A 24816-nucleotide genomic window follows, 5' to 3' on the forward strand; every position below is an offset into this window, starting at 1 on the left:
CTATGTTAAATTATTTTATGATACGTTCATTTATAAAAAGAGTAGTAGTCACAAACAACAATAGAATTATACGACAATGATATAATAAATCAGTGTGTTCGAACCTGCCAAATTAATACAAATGTTTTTGGCATTGCAATTTCAGTGTGTTTCATTCCCTTAACTTACGATTTTTATGGTGCCCTCACTATTCATTTGGTATTTACCTCACCACTAGTTGGAGATAAGGACTATATAATCATCATCATAATCATCATTGGCTGTGGAACAAAGTCTTCAAAACCAGACCTTCAGTCCCATTATTTGTATATGTCTCTTGGAATTTTTCATTTGTATATGATTGAATGGGTTCATGCATTTCTGACAAATACAGCACATTTATTTAGAATATAGTGTCCTTAAAAGTAATTCCTTCCAGAGTTCAGTGCATATGATGAATGTGCTCACAATTCCACATTACACTTCTAACAAAAAAGACTAATAGGAATTCACATTATTCCAACATGAGTTTCATAGCCTTGTGCAGTTGATTATATGCATGTTGCGTTACACGGCATACATATGATCATTTAAATAATCTTTCCTCTTTCAATCCACTTGAAAGTACCAGCGGAGGGCGGTAGAGGACTGCAGTGCTGTTGTACTGTGATCACGTTGTTCATAATTTTTAACCATTGGTTTGAAAACGTCATGGAAACAATTCATCAAGTCATGATGTCATTTATTTTATCTCAGTCTTTGGTATGACTGCTCATTCAACATTTTATATTCAACAATAATCACTCAGGGCGTGTAATGTTATCAGTGACAGTATCATTAATATCAATCACAAAATAAAATGTACCTGGACACATTGTCTGAACAATTAAAATTGTGAATTTTCAGCTGTGTTGACACTTGGGGGAGGCAGTAAGATCACTCTCAAACATCCCACTCAGCCCACTCTTAAGAGCGAATGTATCTTATTTGCTTACAAGTTAAATGTCAGCCAGTTATTACATAATACTGGTGCAGCACTTTTAAACAATACTGGTGATAGCTGGCATGAGTCAGTCATAGTGGTTTCCCGAGCCAAGTATCCAGCTCCATGCTAACAACAAACAGCTCGGCTGATGCTGTCATGTGTTCATGTATTGATCATTGACTTTTCACACTACTACTTTTCAGTGCGTTTCACAGTGTCAAAAAGTTTGACTAAATAGGGCAGTTGGTGTATTTCGCTTGAAGGTACCTAGCAGCCACCATCACAGGTGTCCACTCAGCATGGGTTTGGCTCAGGGTTTTAATATTTCAGCTCTGCTCTGTGGTTCAGTCAAAATGAGTGATCGGTGCTTCATGGACTGCATTAAGGTCTCGGTGCTGGTGACAGTTGGTACAAAAGCCTAAAGGTATTCACTCTAGTTAGAGGGAAGACATCTTAGCCAGCAGTGTCCCAATTTACTTGCGCCTACAAACTCAATGTAAGTTGTTCAATAAAAGTTTGAAATGAATAAAAAAAGTAACCCTACTGACATGTCTAAACACATGTATCCACACTTTACTTCCCACACACACAGATAAAGCAAATCATCATCGTAGTCTGGATAGCGAATCATTCAAGGTCATAAAGATCTGTTTTGTATCAGCAAACTGTCTAGTGCATTTAACCGCACTAATGACTTCTCAAGGACAACTGCACATAAACCTTCTTAAGCACACACAGTAACGACATCACGTCTGCTTTAATAGACTTTTAAATTAAGCAATATTTTCTTACAAAACCCAATTTGTTGCTGCGTATCAATATATTTCGTATCTCTCTAAATCATGGTCCTAACAAAGTGAGGACAACAATGTAGGATTTCAATTTTCTTTTTGTATACAAATAGGAGATGGTGTTTTAGTCGGGCAGTTGTATGATCGACAGCCAACACAATTCCTACCAGTTGAGAAAAATGATGTTTTCTTTTCTAAAGAATACTCCTTCTGTCGTCTGTTTACTTTTGCTTTTGCAAGCAAATCAATACCACATTTCTATACATATTATTTCCTTCATAGTATTTTTTTGTGTTTATTCACATTGTAAACCCTTTCAGCTATGTGCTGTGTAGATTTTATATCTATTTTTTTCTTAAGAGGAACTTCATCTCCTTAACCGGAAGCTAGAGGGCAGCTTTCTCCTTCAAGGACACTCCTTTCCACTATGGCTAATATCGAGTGTTATGGCACTGTGCCCTGCTCATCTTTTCAGCCTAACATCAAGCTATATACTACCCACTTGGTTAAAATGTTGCACAGCTCAAGGGTGGCCAACTTTTTCATGTAGATGGATAGCTACAGATCTTGCCATGAAGGTCACTGCTTTTTCCAACCCATCTCCGCACTGAAATGAACTTTAAATACTTGATCAGCATAATTGTTTTGTCTGCATGCTGCATTGCTATGCTCAAGCATGTGATCTTCGCCAATAGGTCATGCCAGATAATTAAACCACGAAGCGGAGGGAAATTCAATACACTCTATTACAACTGAGGGCGCCATGTACTCAGGGGAGACTTTGGTATTCATAGACTGGATTTAAAGATTTTCTAAAGCATCAAGCAGCTCTAACTCTCAGCGGAAACACACGTCTTTAAATGTATCATGGTTGATTGATTACAGTTAAATAAAGAGCTACTAAGTAAAAGTAACATCCTGATACATGTTTTTAAAACTACTTATCATTCGTATCAACCCTAAACGTACAAGCTTAACATCATAAATACACAAGAAGAGGGGCGAAGAGTTTCAGAATGACTTGCAATGCCCCAGGAAATCGGTGAAGGTCGCTCCAAGATCAGTTCCTTTTGTAGGTTTTAATTCTCTGAAGTCGGGTCAGACTAAAAGTTGGGGATAGTTTACCAGCAGAGGGAATCAGCAGCCAATCAGAAACAGATGCCTGATACTTCTGTGACCTTGACCTACGTTACAAATACACATCATGCCCGAAGAAAAATGTAAAGTTTCCAACTTCATCATTGCTTGGTGTGTTTAGCCCTCAAGCCCCTTGCATAAAGACACTCTAGTAACCTCAACTCTTCACCCAGCTGCCCTACTTTACCAAATTTTGCACAGCTTCTTCTGGAGCAGCGAAAGGCTATACAACTTTTCTTCATATATGCAGTAGTATAGTCCTTAAAATCTGCCAAATTGCTATCATTTCAAACTGCAGCAACTGGTACATGTTTGAACAAATGGTTTACATGCAAAGTATCACCCCATCTTGGTTTTGCAAGTGCTGATGAGTCACGTTCTGAATGTGACACGTTGGAAAATAAATGAGAACAGAAGGCTTCAGAAAGTTGGTGTTTTATCTCAAATGGATTGAAGGCCTCCCGGGCATTTCAGTCATCACCTGATAAAAATGTGTCAGTTCTACTCACCAGAGAAACGGCCAGACTGACAGCACAGGAGATCAGGAGTCCCTGCTCTCATCATCTGACCTGTACTTTTTTAACATTCTGTTACTCACTTTGCCATAATAAGATCAAGAGTGTCCGCTCTACTTCAGCAGAATAATGACACACACAGACACTGGGTCTCGGAATTTTTTCCAAAACTATAACGGAAGAGAAATCAATAGCCTTTGTATTTTGACAGCTCTAGCTTGTACATTCATACTTGAATTGTATGTGCTGTGAATACCCACATGACATTATAGTTTATACATTACTTGTCTTCTATCTTGCATAACAGGTCCACATGTCTTCCATCAAGGTGAACCTTACTGTCCCATCAGAAGTAGAGATGCTTTCGCTCAAACTTTGGACTAAGTAGAAATGATCGTTACACTCTTCTTTCCTGTCAATTTCTCCGACTTATGTGGGCAAGAGTTGAATTCAATATGACCTTTTGAAGCATGTGAGGCAGAAGGCTGCCAGAGCCTTGTCTCACAAATCAGACAAATGATTCCCTCTCCATGGCAGCTAGAACCAGCTCCTTCTGCAGACCCGCTGCATCAACTCAGAGCTGAGAGCCGAGTGACTGTGAGAATAGTAGTACTTTGGTGCATGGACACACAAAGTGACATATTAGCACTTCCTCTGCACAGACTAGTGGTGTTACGTGTGGCATCTGTCTGAAAAGGGGCTAGCAACATTGCATACAAGATGTTGCTGTAAAAAATGTTCTTCCCTTACCAATCTTGTTTTGGAACAGAAATGAATTCACTCGATATCTTACACAAAGCATTCAAGTGCTTTTTACACCTCTCTGTTTGCCTCTTTTTCTTTAAATTATTTTAGTTTTTGCACTGTATTTTCTTTATACCCCATGCTAAAAGTCACTTCATCACCACAGCTATTTCAGTGGTTTCTTTTAGGGGGGTTCACCCCAGATTTGTATTGCATCAAATGATGATTACAGCTCACTTTATTATTGAATTTAAAAGGAAATGTTCCATAATCAAGTAAAAACTGAAATATGTGTTTTGTTTGTGTGTATTTGTAATGTCATCAGTTAGGATTTCGCAGTAAGCCCTAAAACACAACACAGTCTCCTAAGACTCACGAGAATTCTTCATTTAAATGATGCAAACCCCCGGCATGGACGTTTTTCACCTCATGCATCAATCAATTTAAATGTAAATGTTCTATTAAAAAGTACAATTTGATAAAATGCTCATTACAGTTTCGACAACAAGTAACTGTTAACAAATACCTTCAATTGTTAACTGGATTTGGTTTAGGGGGGAGCATCAGTTGGACAAACTGCTGAGTTGTGACCCGTCGTGCTGCATCAGCCCCGGGGAGCAGGTGCTCTCCCGGTGGCCGCAGAGTCACACCAGTTAATTAACACCACTCGAGTGTGTCAAGAGGAGGGAAAGAAAAATTGACGCTTTCAGTGGTGTCACACTCCGGCATGCAAGGGGGGGGGGACATCTGGGAATAACAATGGATTCATTTGAAACTAACATGATAATAAATGACAAGGTCTTAAGAAGATGCAATGAAGAGCACAAAGGAGTTAAACATATTCAAACGAAAGAGATAAAGATATGTTTGTGCTTGATGCAGAATAGAAAACCCAAGAATAAACAATCGAGCCATAGTGTAACTACAGGTTTGTTCATTTGAACCTTGTTTACCTTAAAAACGGTTTGAATTTTGGTTGTGAATATTCATAAGTAGCCTCTTGTTTAATTTACAACCCTGAAAAGAGGGGTGCATATAAAATGCTCTGCCAGCCAATCTGTCCATAGTGCCGCTCACAGCGTGTGGTGCGGTGTGGTTGACGTGAGGTGATTTGCATTCCTGATGAACAGCAGTGACCGTTACAAGAGCAGGAACATCAGAGAGATGGAAAGGAGCTCCCAGTTGGAGTCAGCAAGCTGTCATGTTACCTTCATCTGTCTGCAAGGCCGGGCTCCTCTTCAATAACACTAAATAATTACACACTTACGCCCGCATGGCAGAAACGCTCGATATTCAAAAACAGTCTGTATCCGTACCAAGTCATTCATATTCTTTTATTTTTCTACAAAAATATTTTACATTAGAAAAAAACACCTTGAAATATACACAGTCCACTGCGGCTTTGAAGTAACCACGGGACGTCTCAACTCAAATAAATCTGTGTCTATATTTAAATTGTAGGTAAATATATCAGCAAGAATAAATCCAGTTGCTATCCGGTGGGGTTTGCTAATGACGTTCTTAGATGGAGCTCTGGTTGAAGCAATATGGAATCACTATCTCTCTATATTTATTTCAAAAAATACAACAAAACTAATACTGCCTCTGTGCTGGCAGGGAATGCTTCTGATGGAGTGTACATCAAAGAGCATAGGAGACAGGTAAGGGAGGTACGCTAGGATAATGGCGTGAAGCGACACAGAAACTCTTCACTTTTAACGTTCTGTCTTATAGGAAGTCTGCATTTTCCTACTTCCCATAGCACAGGGTGCTCTTTTTTTCTTTGTGTTGCTGTATTCCATGGTATTCCCCTATCTACCTGTTTACAGTATGCTATCCATCTACCTGTCGACATCCCAGCATGCCATCTATTTCCTCTTCCTGCCAAAACCCCTTGGGATCATTAACTTGTAAACTATCTCCACTGCATTTCTGGGTACTTTTCATTTGTCGCCTCAATACATGCTGGTGTGTCACCAATTATATTATCTTTATCCCAGATGTCATTCTTTACCCTGGTTTGAGTTTTACAGGCAGTTTAGTCCTGTCAGTCTGAGTTAAAATACTGTGTATTTCTCCCTATAGGGTTCGGGCAGAACTGTAACATTACCTGTAACCAACCTAAACTTAAACGTGATTATTTGATTGGTGAAAAGTGCTGTAAACAGCCTGGTAGAAAGTTCTACTTGCCAGTGAGTATTTAAATACATGGTTTGACATATCTGTTTTTAGAGTTAGATGAGAAAAAATAAATGTAATTCTCATATCTATAAGATACATATAAGGCTACAGCCATGTACCTGGTTAGCTTAGCTTAGCATAAAGACTGCTAACAGGAAACAAACATGGTAGCAGGTCTTTGCCTTTCGTTTGCTTGTTTCTTCACTGATTTAAGCGCTTTTGCTAAGCTAAGCTAACTGTCTAAGAGATAGCTAAATATGAATCAGACAGATGTGAGAGTATGGATATTTTTTTGTCCAACTATTCCTGAAAGGTAAACATTTAAATCTATCAGCTGTCCACTTTTTACCACCTCATGATACTCAGCTGTTTGAAATCCACATCCCAGGTAGCCATTCAATATCGCAGTGAACTTCCTCTACATGAAAACAGTGATTCTGAACAATCCTACTGGATTAGCTTCCTTGCGATGAAGCAATAGCAGTGTAGGATTTAAATAAGAGTGGTTCTGTGTAACTCAAGTTGTTGAGCGCAGGTACTAGCATTGTCTCTGTCAGTGGATTGCTGTCTACTAGATATAGTATGATTATATGATAACTGTATGTACTACCCATACTAAAAGGCGCTTTAAATGACCATCAAATGGCATGTGAAATAAATAACAGCAAAAGTAATACCAAAACGTACCAATTGATATTTAGAAGAACAAAATGTTCAAGTTTGTATTCAGAATGAGTCTCCACTGGCCCTCCACAAAACAGACTGTTTTTCTGCACCCAGCTCAGGAACCTTGTCCCGTGCTTTGGCATCATAGCAGTTCAGAGCGGAGGGCCAGCGAGAGCGTCCAGAGAGGTGGCAGCAGCCACAGGGGGGATGGGGAGGGGAGGGCGCCCAAAGGCGAGGCGGAGTCCGAGGTGCAGGAGCACACCTCAAATCCGTTCTCTGCGTGGTCCGGCTGATGCACGTTGAGTCTCGTCTCCGTGCTTTTGGACTCTGTGTCCGGAGAGTCTGCCTGCATCTCGGTGCACAGCAGCCAGTCTTTGGCGATTGAGCGGGGGTATCCTGCCTCCACCTCCATGTCGCTGCTCGGCACTCGCCAGTACTCCTTCCCCTTGAAGAAATAGGACGAGCCTTCGGAGAGAAAGGCATATTGTTGGCATTACTGTGTGCTTTGAAATACAGTGAATTACAACAAGAAAAGACAGTGATGAATGTTGTCTTTGCCCTTGAGACTGAAAGAAGGGCAAGAACAATCTAAGTATTCAAATGCAGAAAACAAACATTAATAATAATGAAAGACAAATGTTCTTTAGCTGCTTCCTATATCCTATTTAGCAACAGGGTAACAGTTCTCTCCTACAGTGGCATTTTTTTTCATTCATCTCAAAAACCTGTGCTTTTCAATGAACTCTTTCTGCACATAACACTCTTCTCAGTCAATGATCACAATAAGTGTCCTCTTCCCTGTCACTCATTGTTCTCTTTGTCCTAGGCTTACGGAAGCAGCTCAACAGCACGTAAAGGCTTTGATATTTGTCCAGCTCTCTCGCCCAATTATATGTGGAATTGCTTGTTTATATACATGCATTTGTATGTGTCTTCATATAATTGGGGATTTTATTGGGACTGTCCTCTCTTTCTCTTTTGGCCTGCTCTCACACTCACACACATTAAAGAGCTTGGAGCAGGACCTCCGAAGCTGGCAAAAGCTCACACAGACACAACACAGACCTTTAAACACCTGACAGGGAAAAAACAGCCTCCACACATCGAGCTGGGAGTTGCTGCAGGGGGAAAGGCGGTGTTGCTCACTCCCGTTGAGAGTAGTCTGAAATAAGGCCCGAGTACCTCCTGCTAATTAAATGTTTTGTGCCAATTTTCAAAACCTACAAGTGTTTTATCTAAGCCTAATCTGTACGGCCAACTGGTGGAAACACTTCTTGAAGGGGATTTGCTCTGTGATGGCTGCCAAAACTCTGTTGAATGTAAACACTATAAATTCCCATCGGAAAGCAATATGTCCTGAGCATCTGACCTATTGTAATTGCTTTGGAACAGCAGGTAACCTTTCTCGATGCAGCAGTAGGGGACGGACTCCAGATCTAACATCCTTGTCTAGTCAAAGGAAATGCCACGGACGAGTCAATATGTTCATTTTACTGTTACTGGAGTTAATACAGAGCCTGCTAATCAAACAGTCATATCAGGTCAAAATCTTTTTTGTAGTTTTGTCTATCAAGGTTGACGACGCTGACAACTTCATGAAGTCGCTTGGGATCACGGGAGCTGTTGTCTTTACTGCTGAAATAACTAACTCAAAGATCCTGGCGGCACCTATATCATTCACATAACAATTACTTAATAGGTTATTTGATTTTAATGAATAGTTGCAAGGTAATACTAGCTACATTAAAGGGGCCCTTTAAGACGCATGTTTAGGTTCATATTTGTATTTTGTGCCTCTACTGTGACATGTTTTCATACTGCCTGTGCTGCAGTACGTCTTTTCACCCTCTGTCTGAAACCAGAGCCAAGTCTGCTCTGATTGGTGAGCTGCTTGGAGATGTCTAGTGATTTTTTAATTGAGTATACACCTTAATTCCTCCCACTGTTGGATTGGTGTATGCACCACATACACCAATCCAAATTCCTCGTGTAACCTACTGGGCAATGAACGTCACTCTGATTTACAGAACATGTGTAATTTATCCCTACATGATGAAGCTAAATGGCATTTATTTTTATTCTCAAAGCAATTAAAAATTGGTGTGAAAAAAGCCTTGGTTTGCATTACTGCTAATTTAATTAATTGACAGTATAAGGACTGCCTTATGGATTAACTTCACATTTCGTGACTCATTAAGTCTAATATTATTACCCTCCACAGGTTATACAGTGATTAAATCATGCTACCAAACAGGCTCTCAGTTTCTCCCAGTGAGTCCAAATATCAGGGAGCTTTATTGATTGTTGTTAGAGTTTGAATGTGAGAGAAACCTTCAAATAAAACTATTCAAGTATGTGTTAAAAGAAAAGCAGAAGAGATATGGTACAGTTCAGATAATTTCTATCTATTTATTACAATTCAGCACTAGCAATCACTCCCCATAACGGGTAAGGTCATGCTAATGCCACACAGTTACACAAGGACATCTGTTAGCTCCAAGCATTTTCATTCGCACGTTTATGCATAGGCTTTATAGAAATCGCTATAGGCATTTAATAGGCGGTAAAGGACAGGCATGTTTTACAAGCACAGATGCACATAGTGGGTAGAGATTACTGACATGGCAGATTAAGGCGTGACATGCTCCAATAATGATCACATTACCCCACCTCATGCTATAAAGCCAGCCAGAGAACGAAGTGGAGGGCAAAACACATGGATCAACACACACACACACACACACACACACACACACACACACACACACACACACACACACACACACACACACACACACACACACACACACACACACACACACACACACACACACACACACACACACACACACACACACACACACACACACACACACTCTAATTGAATGATATAAACTAAATGTGCATTTAATGGTTGTGTCAGTTGTTAATTTAAATTGTTGAGTGAGAATATCACCTTGGGCTTTCTTTAAGGTTGTGAGTACAATTTATATTGACCTTATGACAATATCATTTTATGGAAAATAACTTAGATGTATATACGGACCTTTAAGAACATTTCATGCATGTTTCTGGTACTTGATATAACTACTACCTGCCAACCACTTCAGTTTGTTATTCAGAAACATTAAACAAAGGCCGGTGCGTCACAGCTGCGAGACCTTATATTTATACCCCGCTGATGTAGATAGAATCGGAGGATGAAACCCTCTTTATTAGTCACATGCATGCACACAGCAGAGCACACACAGTGAAATTGGTCCTCTGCATTTAACCCATCCTAGTACTAGGAGCAGTGGGCAGCTATTGTGCAGCGCCCGGGGAGCAATGGGGAGGGGGGATTGGAGGTGTCCGGTGCCTTGCTCAAGGGCACCACAGCAGGGCCTAGGAGGTGAACTGGGACCTCTCCAAGTAGCAGTCCACTTTCCATACTTCAAGTCTGTTCGGGGACTTGAACCGGCGACCCTACGATTCCCAGTCCAAGCCCCTACTGACTGAGCCACTGCTGGACAATGTATTTCCTCCACAACAGATTAGTAGGGCTCTCTCAGAAAGATAGCAGTGTCGGTTGGTCGTAGTCACTGAGAACTACAATCAGCTGTAATGCAGAAGGCTGCTGCTCCTGTGTGAGGACGGTACTCGCATTTAAGTTTAACAAACAGTTCCGGCTTAAAGTGGAGATAAGCACAGACAACTTGTGAGCCTGACACCTGTTATTCCCAGCTAAGCTAAAAAGGAGTAAATGCCAAAGCTGATCGTGGCATAGTGAAGGTACAGTTCTCCATTCCATGGCACCTTTAAAGTATATGGTTTTACTACAATAGTTCCTGCATATTTCGTATTCATCGTTTTTGTTTTCCACCTAAAACAAATGAGCATTTAATTTCAATGATTATGTTTTGGTGTGGGAAATGCTTCTATTTTTTTTATGTAGGTCAACCAAACATAGACACTGACATACACAACAAAAATCTACAACTACACACAGCTCATGTAGAGTATAGTTTTTTCATTATTAATTATGTTTTTTTTTCCAACATAAGGAGTTTCAAAGCAGAACTGGAAGCTTCCCTATCCTATAATAACAGATATACTGTATACAGTATTTCTCTTGTGTTAGCAAAGTTTGATACTTCCATAAAACAGAGGGGAACTGCCAGGAGAGACTGTAATAATAACAATAATTTCAATTTACATAGTGCCTTTCTAGGTAACCAGCTTTCCATAATGTGAGGAAAGACAGAAAACAAATAAACAAACAAAAAAGTAAGGCAAAAAAAAGAATAGAAACAACAAAATAAATGGCAGTTGTGGTAGAAGAACCGGGGACTAAGAGTGGTCAAAGGCTTTGGTTAAGAGGTGAGTTTTTAATGAGGATTTGAAGATGTCCAGGGAGGCAGCATTGCGGATCTCTGCAGGAAGAGCGTTCCAGAGGGTGGGGGCCGTAACACTGAACGCCCTGTCACCAACGGTTCGGAGGCGAGTGCGGGGGATAGACAGGCCATGGAGAGACTTATTGGTGGGGAGGAGGGTTTTGAAAGTGATCCGGGACTTAATCGGGAGCCAGTGAAGGTGGATGAAAGTGGGGGTTATGTGCTGGCATGACTTTGTGCGGGTGAGAGTTCCGGAGATGATGGAGTCTCTCCAGGGTTTTGCTGGGAACCCCGGAGAGGACCCCAATGCAGTAGTCCAATCGGGACGTGATACTGTGGGTCTTGTGACACCTTTCGCATTAGGAAAAGCGCTGCATACAAATATGTATTATTATTATTATTACAAGTAATCATTTGATCCATCGTTAATGATGTTTTTGACGCCCTGGACCTTTGTCAAGACTCAAGCAAGCACAAAGCAAGCATCCAGCGCCATAAAATGTATAAGGGAACAAACCAAAAATGCTTTTTAAAAAACAATTCCCATCTGGTGTTACTACAACATAAAGGGAAATCAAATAATGAATCCAAGTGGAATTATTTACATACTAGAAGTGTCTCTGTGTCATCACATATTGAGTCCACCCTAGTTCTTGAAGGCTTTCGCTCACCTGAACCGCATCTCACATTCCAGCCCAGCACCGCCCTCTTGTGCGACACTCCCGTAATTACAGCAACTCCGACGCAATGCAATGGATATTGATACAACTTCTATGAAAATGTGTGCAAATTCATTTAATTTAAATGTTGACTTTTGCTTTTAAAAATATATATAAGTACTTGTATTGTTGTAGTTGTATTTAAAAATACATACAAATACAATTCTGAATGGATAAATGATGGATTGCACCAAATTGAGTGAGCAAGTAAGAAAGATACTAGTTTGAAGAGTTCAAATAAGACCGAAATTAGGGATTGTTTGCATATTGACAGAGGCTGAGTGTGATTGGTGCAGGAAACTAAGTAAACTGAGGCAGATAGTGTAACACAGATGCACTGAAAACGTACGTGATCTGTAAAATGCAAGGCTGCTCAATAGGGGTGTTTTCTTTCATTGGCTTCATTCTCACTGTGATGCCATACAGGTGATTTAGAGAAGACTACTGAAAGCTGACTGACTTCTCTATAGACAAACTTTGGTTATAGATGACCATTGCCTTTAGGTTAATTCAGGTGAAACCTTCCCTGTGAGACTTCCTGCTAGGATTAGACCAGAATCTAGCATTCCCATTTTAGTGCTTTTGACAGACGCCACTGACCTCATTGTTGCAGCATGGTCTAATAAGGGGAGACTGGCTTGTGGATTCATAACAGCCAATGCGGCTCTCCACTGTGTTTGCGGTGTAAAGGTCAAGGCTGTTGTTGGCAAGCCGAGATGCCAGTTCTACACCCTCCTTCTGGTAGACTGACTCAGGGTTTGTAATCTAAAAAGTTTGTTGTCTGGAAACTTGTTCCCTAAAGATGAAAGTAGAGCCTTACATTTTCCATAACCACAGCTTGATTTTTATGGGTCACCGATTATTTGTTATTGTGTACACACATCACATTTGCCAAGAGCCTTAGAGAGTTCTTGTTTGGACGTGTGTTAAATTGCATGTCAAAATACTTCACTAATGCGGTTATTTCTTAAGTGATCATACCACTTTAGCTGTGGGTTTAATAAGATAATAAATATAAATCTTTAAGCTCAGAAAAGCTAAGAAAGTTATCTTTTTGTAGCCGTTAAAAGTGGAGGTGCCAGCTACGGCACAGGGCCCAAATCATGTATAAGTTGCACACCAAAAGTTTTACTAAGCACATTTTCATACAAAAGTTGCCTCTAAAATGTTAAAGTTAAGATTTAGAGTTGTTGTTCCATACCTTTTCAAAGTTCCCTTTAGAGCTATATAAGACTTTATAAGCCTTGATCCCATTTAGACTGGTTTTCCACTGACGAGGAACCTTTCTGTTTGTGGCTGAGTTTAAAACTAATAAAACCATTTAGATAGAGAGCATGAATATCTGAACTGCTTAGCATGCAGTCTTTTTTTTTACTCAATTATTTTAGCTACTCACCATCAGACCACCTTATGGCATCATCCAGTTGGGGTGGCAGCCCCTTCCAGAGCGAGCTGTCTTTAGGGTAGCCCAGGTCCATACGTCGCACGTGGTCATCGTAGCGCCAGTAGAAGTTGTCCTTGAAGAAGTAGGTTTTGTCGTTGTGTAGCCAAACAAAGGCTGCATCTACTCCTTCCAAGGGTAGGCCAAAGTCACTGATTGGACGAGGGTAGCCCTCCTCTACGTTATTATCCTTAAATACCCAGTACTTTAGACCTGAAGAGGGTGGACACAGGTCACAATTTAAAGGAGACATATTACCTTTATAATGTATTGTATTTACAAGACAGTATAGCCTAGTCAGTCAACTAAAACCACAGACACATAGAAGAAGAAGTTGATAGCAGATAGAGATATTTACCTTTAAAAAATACTATTTTGTGGTCCCCAGGTCTCTCATACACAGCATCCACACTGTCCAAATTTTGAGGGAGGCCCCTCCAGAAGCGATGAATCTGTGCAGGGCGCAGGGACACCAGGTGCTTTTCTCTTGTTAGTCGCCAGAAGTACTTTCCTATAACAGATGGGAACAGGTGAGAGCTTGGTTCTTCTTCACAATATCCAGTGGGAGTCAATTACCGGAAAAGTTGTGTTTAAGTTAGGACACAGTCTGCTGTGTCTGCAGTATATTACACATCCCTTTACCTCCTTCACATCCACAGGGCAAACAATGAACTGAATCTTCAACAATTACTCTTAAATTCTCTTTAGAGTTGTATCTTTATTTATTGAGCTACTTTTATTGACCTTTTTTTGATATTATTGGTAAAGAATGCATTTAGGCTTGTGCTCAGGAGGAGGTACAGGACCCTTAGCCAATAGACAATATGTGCTGTTATGTTTTAAGAGACCATTTTCAAAATCACATGTTCTGGCTAAAAAAAGCTTTCTTACCACGCCAGCCAATAAGCAAAATGGATCAATGTTCAGCTCTCCAGATAACAAGTATACAGCAAAAAAAAAAAAAAGCTTGGGCCCTTAAGGACCATTTTCTTCAGCCTGCAGAATATACGACAAAGTGTGAGTCTGTGATGGGGGCCCTGGGAGCCACACATGACTGTGCTTTCTATCGATCGCTGGAGCCGCTACTCTCTCCAGACCCCGTCCCTTACTCTTCCACTTTATCTCCTCTCCATTCAACTCTTCTTCTCCCTTCCCTCTTACTGTCCCTTTCTATTTATCCGTCTGTCCATCAGTGTCTCTTGTCTGCTTTTTCCTTTTAAGCTTGAATACCTTTAAAAAAGAAGGCCTCCCCTCGAATTTGGGCCACCGCATCGAAGTGACTGGTACATCTGTCTGGGGCATCTCGTGTCAGCCTAGGAGAGGAAAGTTATAGAACCAAAACAAGGACATTACATTTAACATCATCAATCTAAACTTTTGAGTGTTTGAGGCTATATACACCTACCGACCTGTTGTATCCGTTAAATGGACAATCACATGTAAATATTTTGGAAAATTAATTGATTGCTACTTTCAACCTTACACCCATATAACACTGCTACTGCACCCATATCAAAGAATAATACTCCCATACATCACCCTATTACACCGTTATCCCACCCATATTAAACCTTACTATACCCATTCCACACTCTTATTAGCCACACATTACACCCTTGCAACACCAATATTAAATTGCTGTTACACCGTAATTACATTGTTACTACACCGTAATTACACTGTTTCTACACAAACACTGTTACTACACCATAATTACACTGTTATAACATCCACATTTCACGTCAACACACCCGATTACACCCATATTACACTGTTATTAGACCCATATTACACATGGACAGAGCCTGTCAAATGACTGTATTATCCCCGATACAGAAACCTTTTAAGGGTTAAAACATAATACAACTTCACTTTATGTCAGGTATGCTGTTCAGTTTGCATAGATAAACAATTATGGTAATTGCTAAGCCAAGAGTGTTTGAAAGTGTGCATGCATGTCCATGTGTTTCCATTAATTAATCAGTCTAAACATTAAGGTGAAATGCTATCGCGCTGCGGTCCCCCAGTGCATTTATCCTCTGGGCTAATAAGTGATTTAAAGCACCGACGTGGTTGGCCTTCCAATGATGAAGCCATTAGCACCACAGGGCTGCCACTGTGAGTGGGAGTCAGCTAGACCCCGCATTATCAACAAAGATCTCCATTCAGAGCTCTATTAAGACCACATCGCTGCCTAGTGGTCAACATTTGTGACCCTTGTCAAGTATAATCCAGCTATTACGCACATTATGACCGTATGGAGGTGTTAAAACAGATTAGCATTGAGGGCAGTGGAAGGCTCGCACCATTAAAGGAAAAGAGGGTTTTAAATTTGTATTTTTAGAACTGCTGTCTTTAAATGAGTGTGTTTGTGGAGGACAGCAGAAGTTGTTTGTTGTTGTCGGTCTAGTTTGAAACTAAGTTTGATTGCTCCCTAAGCAAGCTGCCCTCTCTTTATCCACTCATAATGAGTACAATCATTTAACTCACTTGAAACACATCCAGCCTTTGTTTATGCTTTATAATAATTAACATTTCCAAATAGATAAAGTTAGTACACTGTCAAGGTATCTAAAAATATTTTGGCTTTGTTGTTTAGTGCATAAAGGTTTAAAATATGCACGGGATATTCTTTCATTTGCCATTTAAATGTTGATTTATTCGGTCAGTCCCAGCAATAATAATTAAGATAATACTCATAATACATTTCCTAGTTGAGAGGAGATAGTATAGTATGATGGGCTGGCACCTGAATGTTGAAATGATTTAAAATTGCAAACAAGAGAGTCTTAGCTGAATCCAGGTCATCACTTTAACCGTGCTTATGGTTCATGTGCTGTGTAGTCTGTTTGACACGCTCCACTGCTGGGAATTAAGGGGTTGGTCTGACTGTCAGTCCAAGCCTTTACAGAGGTACAGAGTGAGATATCTGTAAAACTACTGAACAGATTGTAATGAAGTTTTGTATAGATGCATGGTCTTAATTTGATTTTCATGGACCCAATCACCTTTCCTATAGTGCTACCTACACCTGAAGTTGTCAACTGGACAATCCATTGCTCCGATGTAAATCAATGTAACTGTCAATGACGACAATAACGGTTGTCTCTACTGTTAGTGGATGGATTGATGGATGTTTGACAACCAGGAGAGTTGAGTTCTTTATGTAGTGCTCAAAAGACACCAGATATTCTACTTACAGGAGCGTGGACCTGTTTTCAGGGAGGTCCAGCAGGACAGGGGGTTCAGCCGTCTGGGAGGGGTTGGCTGGTCGGTTTGTGTGAGACACAGAGTCTCTGACACCTGGGGAGGATAGGTGATCAAAGACTATGTTAATAAAAAGGCAGTTCATTTAAATTTAGCTTTGCAAACCTGTGTTTTTTTTTATGTTTATGGGAAATAAACAACAAGTTCTGCAGATTTTTAATGTGTTGCTTAATTCCTCCTCTTTTGCATTTGTATTATCACAGACACTGTAAAAAGTTCTAATAGAAAAATAAGGAATGGAATTCAGGCCAAACAAAACTGCGAAGTAGCTAAGGGTAGCCAAGTGCTAAAGCATACTGTTTATAGTCTATTTACTCTAAATGGGGCCATCATTTACATAATGAACACTATGCTGCATTAAAGATGACTTGAATCGAAACAATTGACACCATACACTTTCCAAGATAATGTTTACTTAGGTTATAAACCAAGTGGGAGGTAGGGTCATTTTTTTTCATAAACTTCTATACATCTACACATCATCTAAACAATCTTCTATAAGTGCCCCCTGCTGACTACTACAGAGAATGCAAGTGTAAGGCTTGTCTTTTCTATTCATACTTGGGGGTTGTTGCTCCATTATAATACCTTTATTTTATTTATAAATATGATAATATGATATTATTTGAAATATACGCTATGAAATGCTTGCTCTAGGCTTTGTCTTAGTGCCTGTGCTGTTGTTTAATCTAATTTATCTCCCTCTTTCACAGTCCTGGCCTTCAGCATTCCTTAGTGCACTTCATTCTCGTCTTCATGGTCATTAGTCTTTCTGCCGCACACACTGCTCTTCTCTGTATCAGTCAATGATGTGATAAGGTCATATGCCACAAAAAAGGTCCAATTAACTCAATATATGTTTTCATTAATCAATAACCTTGCTCCACAGAGCAATTGCTCTTTCTCTCTCCATCCCACACAGGCACATAAAGCAGCGTTTGGATGATCCCTCGTACCGTAGAGCTGCCAGACGCGGACCTTGTCTTCATACGGTAGGTCGTATTTCAGAGGATCTCCTACAGGACCCTGGTAGTACGGTCTCATGATGGACTCTATGGCTGAGGTGTGGACCAGGCCGATGGCGTGACCGAACTCATGACTGCAACCGCAAACAGATCCATCCCATGAGTATCTGACGGAGAGGGAGAGAAACAAGAGACACAGAAATCATTGTCAGGTTTTTCTTTTTTTGTTTTATACAACTTGTCATTCTTTACCTGCTCGAAATCCATAATCAACGGCACCAATTCAAACCCAAGCGGTTCTTTCTTTAGAAGCGATTGGCTGCATTCCATTATATGTATACGTGAATGCTACAGTATGTGGCTTTAGTCAATGTGTGCCAAAGATATTCATAAATATAAATTCAATAAATATTTGTGTACTAGTATCTATATCAATGTATAAGAACATAGAGGACACCACACTTCCCGAATGTTGAATCCCCCCTCTTCATCTTTTAAATTATTCAATCAAAGACGCTGCAACAGAATGCAGCACACAGCATATTTATTCTTCCCTACAGTCGTTGCTGTCCAGTGTAGGAATAAATGACTTAACAAGAAAAGTACATTCTCAAATATTAGACACAGCAGTTCTAGCTCTGAAGTTTTCAAAATGAATGGTCAGTGAGAGGTGACAGCATACAGAGAGGTAGGAGATGCACTTGTAGGCATGATGAGACAATGATAATAAAGATTGTGTCAAACACCAGAAAAGGACAAGTCACCTTTGAGAAATGATCAATCACTTTTAAATGAAAAGGTTGCATCTCAGCTTACAGAGATCACTTTGCTGCTTACAGTGTGTGACTTTTGTAGAACTTGTTTGTGTGTGTTATCCCTTTCATGAGTGAAGTCCATAGGTTGCAAGTTAAGAGGCGTGACAGACAGCTGTGGTGGCTGCGAGTTCTGTTAGGCATGTGGTGCAGTGAGATAACTATGGTAATACTGTCTGAGCCTCCCGGCTGCCAATCAAAACCTGAGTGCGGAAAGACACCTAAAGAGGCTGCATGCTTTCCCTGGATGTTCAACTAAAACAGAAAAAGGCAAAGCTTCCTCCAAACTCCTTGTCTGGCTCTACTAAGCAAGACAAAACCTAAGTTTAGAGATTCACATTTGTAAAAACTTCTAGTGCTAGCGTGTCGAGCCAAGCTAGCTTAGGGTTCCTTGGTGGCTCGGCTGAAGTCTGCATTCAGTTAACCTTGTGTTGGCCTCGACTTGGGAACATCTCAGTGCTGTGCTCTGTCGGAACACAAAGGACAATTGGAGATGTGCACTTGTGCTTATAACACCTGGGAAATTCGGAAACCAAATGCCAACTCTAATCTACGGGAGCACATGGCGCGGAGAGGGAAGGTGGATCAAAGGAGGGATTGGGGGGGAGAGAGAACAGGGATTCAGAACAAAGTAGGTACCATGTCATCGTATTTACAGTCCATCTGAGGTTGAAAAAAATCGCAATGCCTATGGACAAAGTCAGAGCGGAGAGATTTGGGGGGGATGAATGGGAGTTAGACCTCTGTGGCAGAAACACAGAGAGAAGGAACACGAGGGAGAAAGAGAGCTTCAGAGTGAGCAGACAGAAATGCATCTGAAGGAATAATTCTCAGGGTGTCACGCAGTAAAATATTGCATTACTTTGACGCACAGAAAACATAATTCTGGGGTATCTCTACCTGGGATATAACTGTACCCAGAATGCTACAAACATAGCCTGCAGCACTTGGTTTAGGGAAGCAGACGCAAAACCACTCGACAGCTTTCCTTTTGATTTGATGTGCTAGCAGTGACCTGGCCACTCAGAAATCAATCAGGACATTTCAAATATATATTCGCTTTTTCCAAAGTTTCAAAGAAATGAACGCCTTTAAAGTGGTGTAATGAAACAACACATGCATTTTCAAGTAGGATGATGATGCAGCAATTCCCCCACCAGGATGAGAGAGAGCAGCTTTAACTGACAGCCAACATCTGAGCAGTCATTGAACCTGAGACACCTATTGATTCTGGTCGTTTAACATAGTGCAAATGGCCAAGTATATCATTAAAGGGGTCTCAATTTTAATGGAAGAGTTGTTCAAGCAGAAGATTTGTTGTTGCGGTCGATCTTTTTTTTCCTGAGACTGAAAGTATTTCACAAGCTCCCTAAAAATCAATTCTGGTAATATCTGCAGCTGCGGTTGACCCACTTATTTCCTTCTTACATTTTTTACCCTTGAAGAGAGGGCGCCATATATACTACATTATTGAAAAGAACAGTGCAGGCTTGATTTTTATTCCATGCTCCAGCTCAGCTCAGACCCGACGCTTACTGGATACATCTCAATTTGGACGCAGATCACGATATTTCTGAGAAAGAATGAAGCTGAATCCAGAAAAGTGAAAATGGACCTTCGTGTTTTGAAATATTTATCACAATTTATTGAACTCTATCGAGGTTTCAAGAAGTGAAACTAAAATTGTCAGACTGTTAAATTTTAATGTATATGTTGTGGAAAATTTCACTTGAAAATCTGAGAGTGTGGAACATTCTCTACTTGAAAGATAAACTTTGGAGGGAAAACACAATGATGTTTCCAAATAAAATCCCTGTAAAGTATGTATTTTTCTCATCTGCTATAGTATATAGATAGATAAGTAGTTGATAACATTCTCAAAGGTAATATTTTAGTCAAAGTTTGTGTTTGTTTTGGCTTCAGACACTTCCCCAGTCTGTTTTTTTGGGCCGGCCTGAGGAATATTTGATATAAAGAGCTATTACCAGTGTTGTGCCAGTTCACAGCTTTTCTGAACTAGTTCAAGTTCAGTTCATACATGCTCAAAGTGAACAGTTCACGTTCAAAGTTCACAATTTTAATTCTGAACTAGTTCAAAGTTCAGTTCATTTCACTTTTTTCGTGAGATATTCAAATAAATACTTTTTTTCACACTACGAGCTAGAAATCACTATACGTTCTTTGAAACTGTTCATTGTAGACATTTGCTCATAACACTGCTATTGTGGGTTTCTTAACAGGTGCTGAAACTTGTAGCAATACAGACAAGATAGACCAGTTCTATACTTAGTGCAATGAAATCTACTAGCATTCAATTAAATAAAGAATATATAATATGAAATATGAATATATTATTTGATATATATGATATTATATATACCTATGTGTGTGTATGAAATGAGCAAAACTCTTGAATTGCATTCACACTGGATGGATGTTTTAATTCAATGTGCCGTTTCAAATTCGAGAAGGACGTTGTCGATGTCCTAACTTGTTTTTGCTGCGCAGGTGGACACATCTTACACAGGAAGGAAAGATTTTTACCGTCGGGGTCTTGGTTTGCAAGAGTGTAAAATTGTTTTAAATGTTCGTGAGGAGAATCGGAGTCCGTCTCCGTGCCATCACTTCCACTAGCCATCTTGTTTTGGTTTTTTTTAAATCGCAGCGCTTTCTCTCACTCTCGTCATTGGTCTCTGTATCTCTCTATCTCTCTCTCTCGAGCCTCCAGCCCTCCGCGCTCTCGGCGTTGCTATGCCTAAGCCGCTCTGCTGCAATTCATCATGGGTAACGTTGTGCGGAAGCCAGTACGTTTCAACTATTCAACTCAACTATTCTCAGCCGGACACTACGTTGCCCGCAATGCATTGCGCATACAGTGCCAAAACTATCTCTGCGTTGATACATGATTTAAGCGGCACCTACAGGAGGGAGGAACTTTCTCTCTCGTTGCGTTTCAAAAGAGAAAACAGATGTCACTCAGTTTTCAATGGAAAACAAATGCCAACGTTCATTTATAGTGATGTCTGGCGTTCATGACACATAATGTGAACTAATTCACGTTCAAGTTCTTTATTGAAAAATGTGTTGCGTTCAGTTCAACGTTCACGAAAAAATGAGCGTGTTCAATGAACGCGTTCTTTTGAACTCGTTCATGCACAACACTGGCTATTACATCATGTCAGAAATTAATTAGGAGGAATAAAGTTGGAATGACTCCTTTCGTGAATATTCAGCATGTTAAATAAGGCAAGTTGGCAGCTCTAGAAACACAATCCTTTAAGCTACTGAACAGACTGAATGGCTGCTATACAAAAAAAGGGGAGATGTGGGACACTCATGTCAATGATTCATATTTAATGAATACATTTTCAATTTCCAATAAGCCACAATAAAACATGAAGGCACATCAGCCTCAAACCCAGCTAATGGTAAGAAGAAGAAAGGACATTACCTGTTGCTTTATCTGACCAGCAGACTCTGGAAACATAAGGTACAGTATGGACTCTGAAACTGAATATTTGTTTAGTTGTAGGTATTAATCAACAGTTTATCATAGTTTAGTATTATAAGAAACGACCCGAGTATCAAATTACAATAGTAATCTTCTCTTTAAAGCTGCTATTATCAATATTTTAAAATAAAGGGCTTTCTGATGATCAATCAATAACGGTGTTTTATCATACATTGTTCATTTTGGCCATATTAACAACCATCATCTCATGATATGTCAGGATTGCGTTACCAGCTTACTTCTGTACTACCCCTAATTAACTTTCTAGTTCATTCAAAAGAAACAAAATATGTGAAACAGAAATTAGCAACAACCTTGGCTAAAGAGGTCAGTCTCGACTTTGTCAAAAATGTTTTTGTAGACATTCTTAAAGTATGAAAATGATAAATTTCACAAGGGTAAGGCTTTCAAAGAGGGGATGAATATATATTTATTTAGCTGTAAAATAGTTTTTATCACCATCGATTGGCCTCAAGAAACAAAGGGCTTCAGTGCCAATAAAGAGCAAACAGGATAAGGCAGACAGCTGATTCAAAAACAATTAAGAAGTCTGAAGTGTTTCATTTGATGTACATTTTTCTCTTCATTACCACAATTAAAATAAATAACCTTGAAGGCAAGAACATCAAACAAGGAAGCATCTTTTCAATTTCACTCCTAGAGAAAGTTGCGTTTTTTACACTTTCGTCCCATGACCGGAAATCCAATTATTTCCCAAGAATTGATTGATTTTGAAAAACGAGACATAGATTGGGGTCAAGACAATATCCCACCTCTGACCCCTCCCTGCTTCCCTGCCTTGCTCCCATTAACCAAACCCCAGATGATTCTGTAAACTGTGACATCATCATGCCAGCGTTCCCTGCCACTGCTGTGGCCCGCTGTGCGCCCTAATTGGAGCAGATTGAGCTTCTGGAACATATGGTTTACAGCTTAACCATGGCTAAACCAAAAGAATGGAAATGAACACAGGTCCTGGCTGCATCATACCCTCACCAGCTGGTGCAGTCAGTGTCATTTACACCACTGCAAAAAGCTCTAAGCTCCACATCTGGGGAGTAGGACATAACAGTGAGCCCTGTGACCCCCCCAAGGAGCTTAAATCTCAGCCTGAGGTTTTAGACACAATCATGGGGAGAATGTATCATGAAGAATCATCTGTGAGGGTGATAAAATGGTACTGCATATATATGAATAGCTTTTTATGGAAACTGAATAAATGTACCTTATTTGGATGCGTTACTAAAAAGGGGTAAACAGCAGAGACAGCGTGTTCACAACCCTGCATATCTCAGCAGCGTGCCATTGTCTCCAAATCACTGTGTTATTGATTGTGAGTGTAGTGCTATTTCACCGTCTAATAGAAACAAATTCCTTTCAACTTTTTATTGCCATACATCTAAAGGAAACATGTTGTTGTACAGTGGTTTTGTCTCATTATTTCCACTTTAATATCTATAAGAAGTTCAAAGTAGTTGTGGAAACCCCATGGGATAATTTAATAATCAGTTGCGATCAATATCACTAAATAGTATACTTCGATTTTAATTCACAATTTTTTTCAATTGCTCAAGAAAACAATTAATAAGTATCAGAGGCGCATTACAGTAGATGCTTATTTATGGTTGTTGGATGTGAAAGGAGGCTTTTTATGTCTCCTAATAAGCTTGTGATTACAACACCTCTGCTTTAGTCACTACCCTGAGTCCTGTGTCTGAAGCCATTGTATGCTATATTTTTAGTTCTGATAAATGAAATATTAATTAGAGAATCTGGAGCATGAACAAAGGCTAGGAGCACAGCTTGGCTCCACATGCAGTCAGCGTTCTGGTTTTGGATATAGAAGTCTTGATGAGCATGGACGGTGGAAGTTCAAAAGAGTCTCTAATCAGGCTCCTTTCTATTTTTTGTTTTTTGTTTTACTTTCCTCGACAGTACTATGGGAGTTTCGAAGAAATGCCTTAGTGAGAAGTTTCCCAGAATACCATATCTATTCTTCCTCTGCATCCTTCCATCTTCCTCCATCCTTTTGATTCTAATTAGTTTAAGTTCCTCACCTGGAGATCTGAAAGTCCAGGCCTCGTCATCGTCAAAGTGTGTATCCCCAGCAGTGAACCTCTCCCCGGGGAAAAATGCGTGTGCCACGGTGCCCCCCGGCCCGTCAAAGGGGTATCCATCGTTGTGGTCGGCTTTAGTGAAGTCAATTTGAATATCCGCATCACTGCCGGCCACCTCGTGGAAGTTTAGCGGCGCAATGTCACTCCAGACCTTCAGGGCGTAGTACATCAGGGCTCGAACTGTGTCCCTGCCCAGCAAAGCAGAGTCCTTGGGGAAGGTCCTCACTCTGAGAGAAGAAAGGGACACAGGGAATATGTTAGAGAAGAACTCAAAACATAGGGATTATTAGGAGCTGTATTTCAGTTCTCAAGTGTGTTGGGTTTACTTCCCCAGAAAGCCTTGTAGCAGTTCTGGCCTTTCTAATAGACACCATTTTACACAAGACCAAAAATCACCCAACCTGTCCTTGGGACCTAACAGACATTTAAAATAATACACCTATTATAAGTCCTATTGAAGACAATCCCCTATTACTGTTTTCATTCTTAGTACTTGTTCATATTTAAGATGGGTCATAATCTCCAGGTCACAAAAAACAGGTCCCATCATGCCATTGGTCTCGAGCCATTCCAGTACATTTGGTGAGTACTGTCCAGCTTTCTGAAATTTGGT

General features: G+C 40.1%; 1 protein-coding gene across 1 annotated transcript in view; it reads right to left on the reverse strand.

The window, feature by feature from the left end:
- Positions 1–5557: 5557 nt before the first annotated feature.
- LOC134868114 (matrix metalloproteinase-17-like) overlaps positions 5558–24816 on the reverse strand; it is a 65055-nt gene continuing 45796 nt past the window's right edge. The window contains 8 exon segments of the mRNA XM_063889005.1: positions 5558–7463; positions 13487–13744; positions 13890–14042; positions 14762–14844; positions 16732–16834; positions 17755–17898; positions 17901–17930; positions 24144–24430. Of these exon segments, the coding sequence (XP_063745075.1) occupies positions 7141–7463; positions 13487–13744; positions 13890–14042; positions 14762–14844; positions 16732–16834; positions 17755–17898; positions 17901–17930; positions 24144–24430 (1381 nt within the window). The 3' untranslated portion in view covers positions 5558–7140.

This window comes from Eleginops maclovinus, chromosome 8, assembly GCF_036324505.1.
Source record: "Eleginops maclovinus isolate JMC-PN-2008 ecotype Puerto Natales chromosome 8, JC_Emac_rtc_rv5, whole genome shotgun sequence".
NCBI classification, from domain to species: domain Eukaryota; kingdom Metazoa; phylum Chordata; class Actinopteri; order Perciformes; family Eleginopidae; genus Eleginops; species Eleginops maclovinus.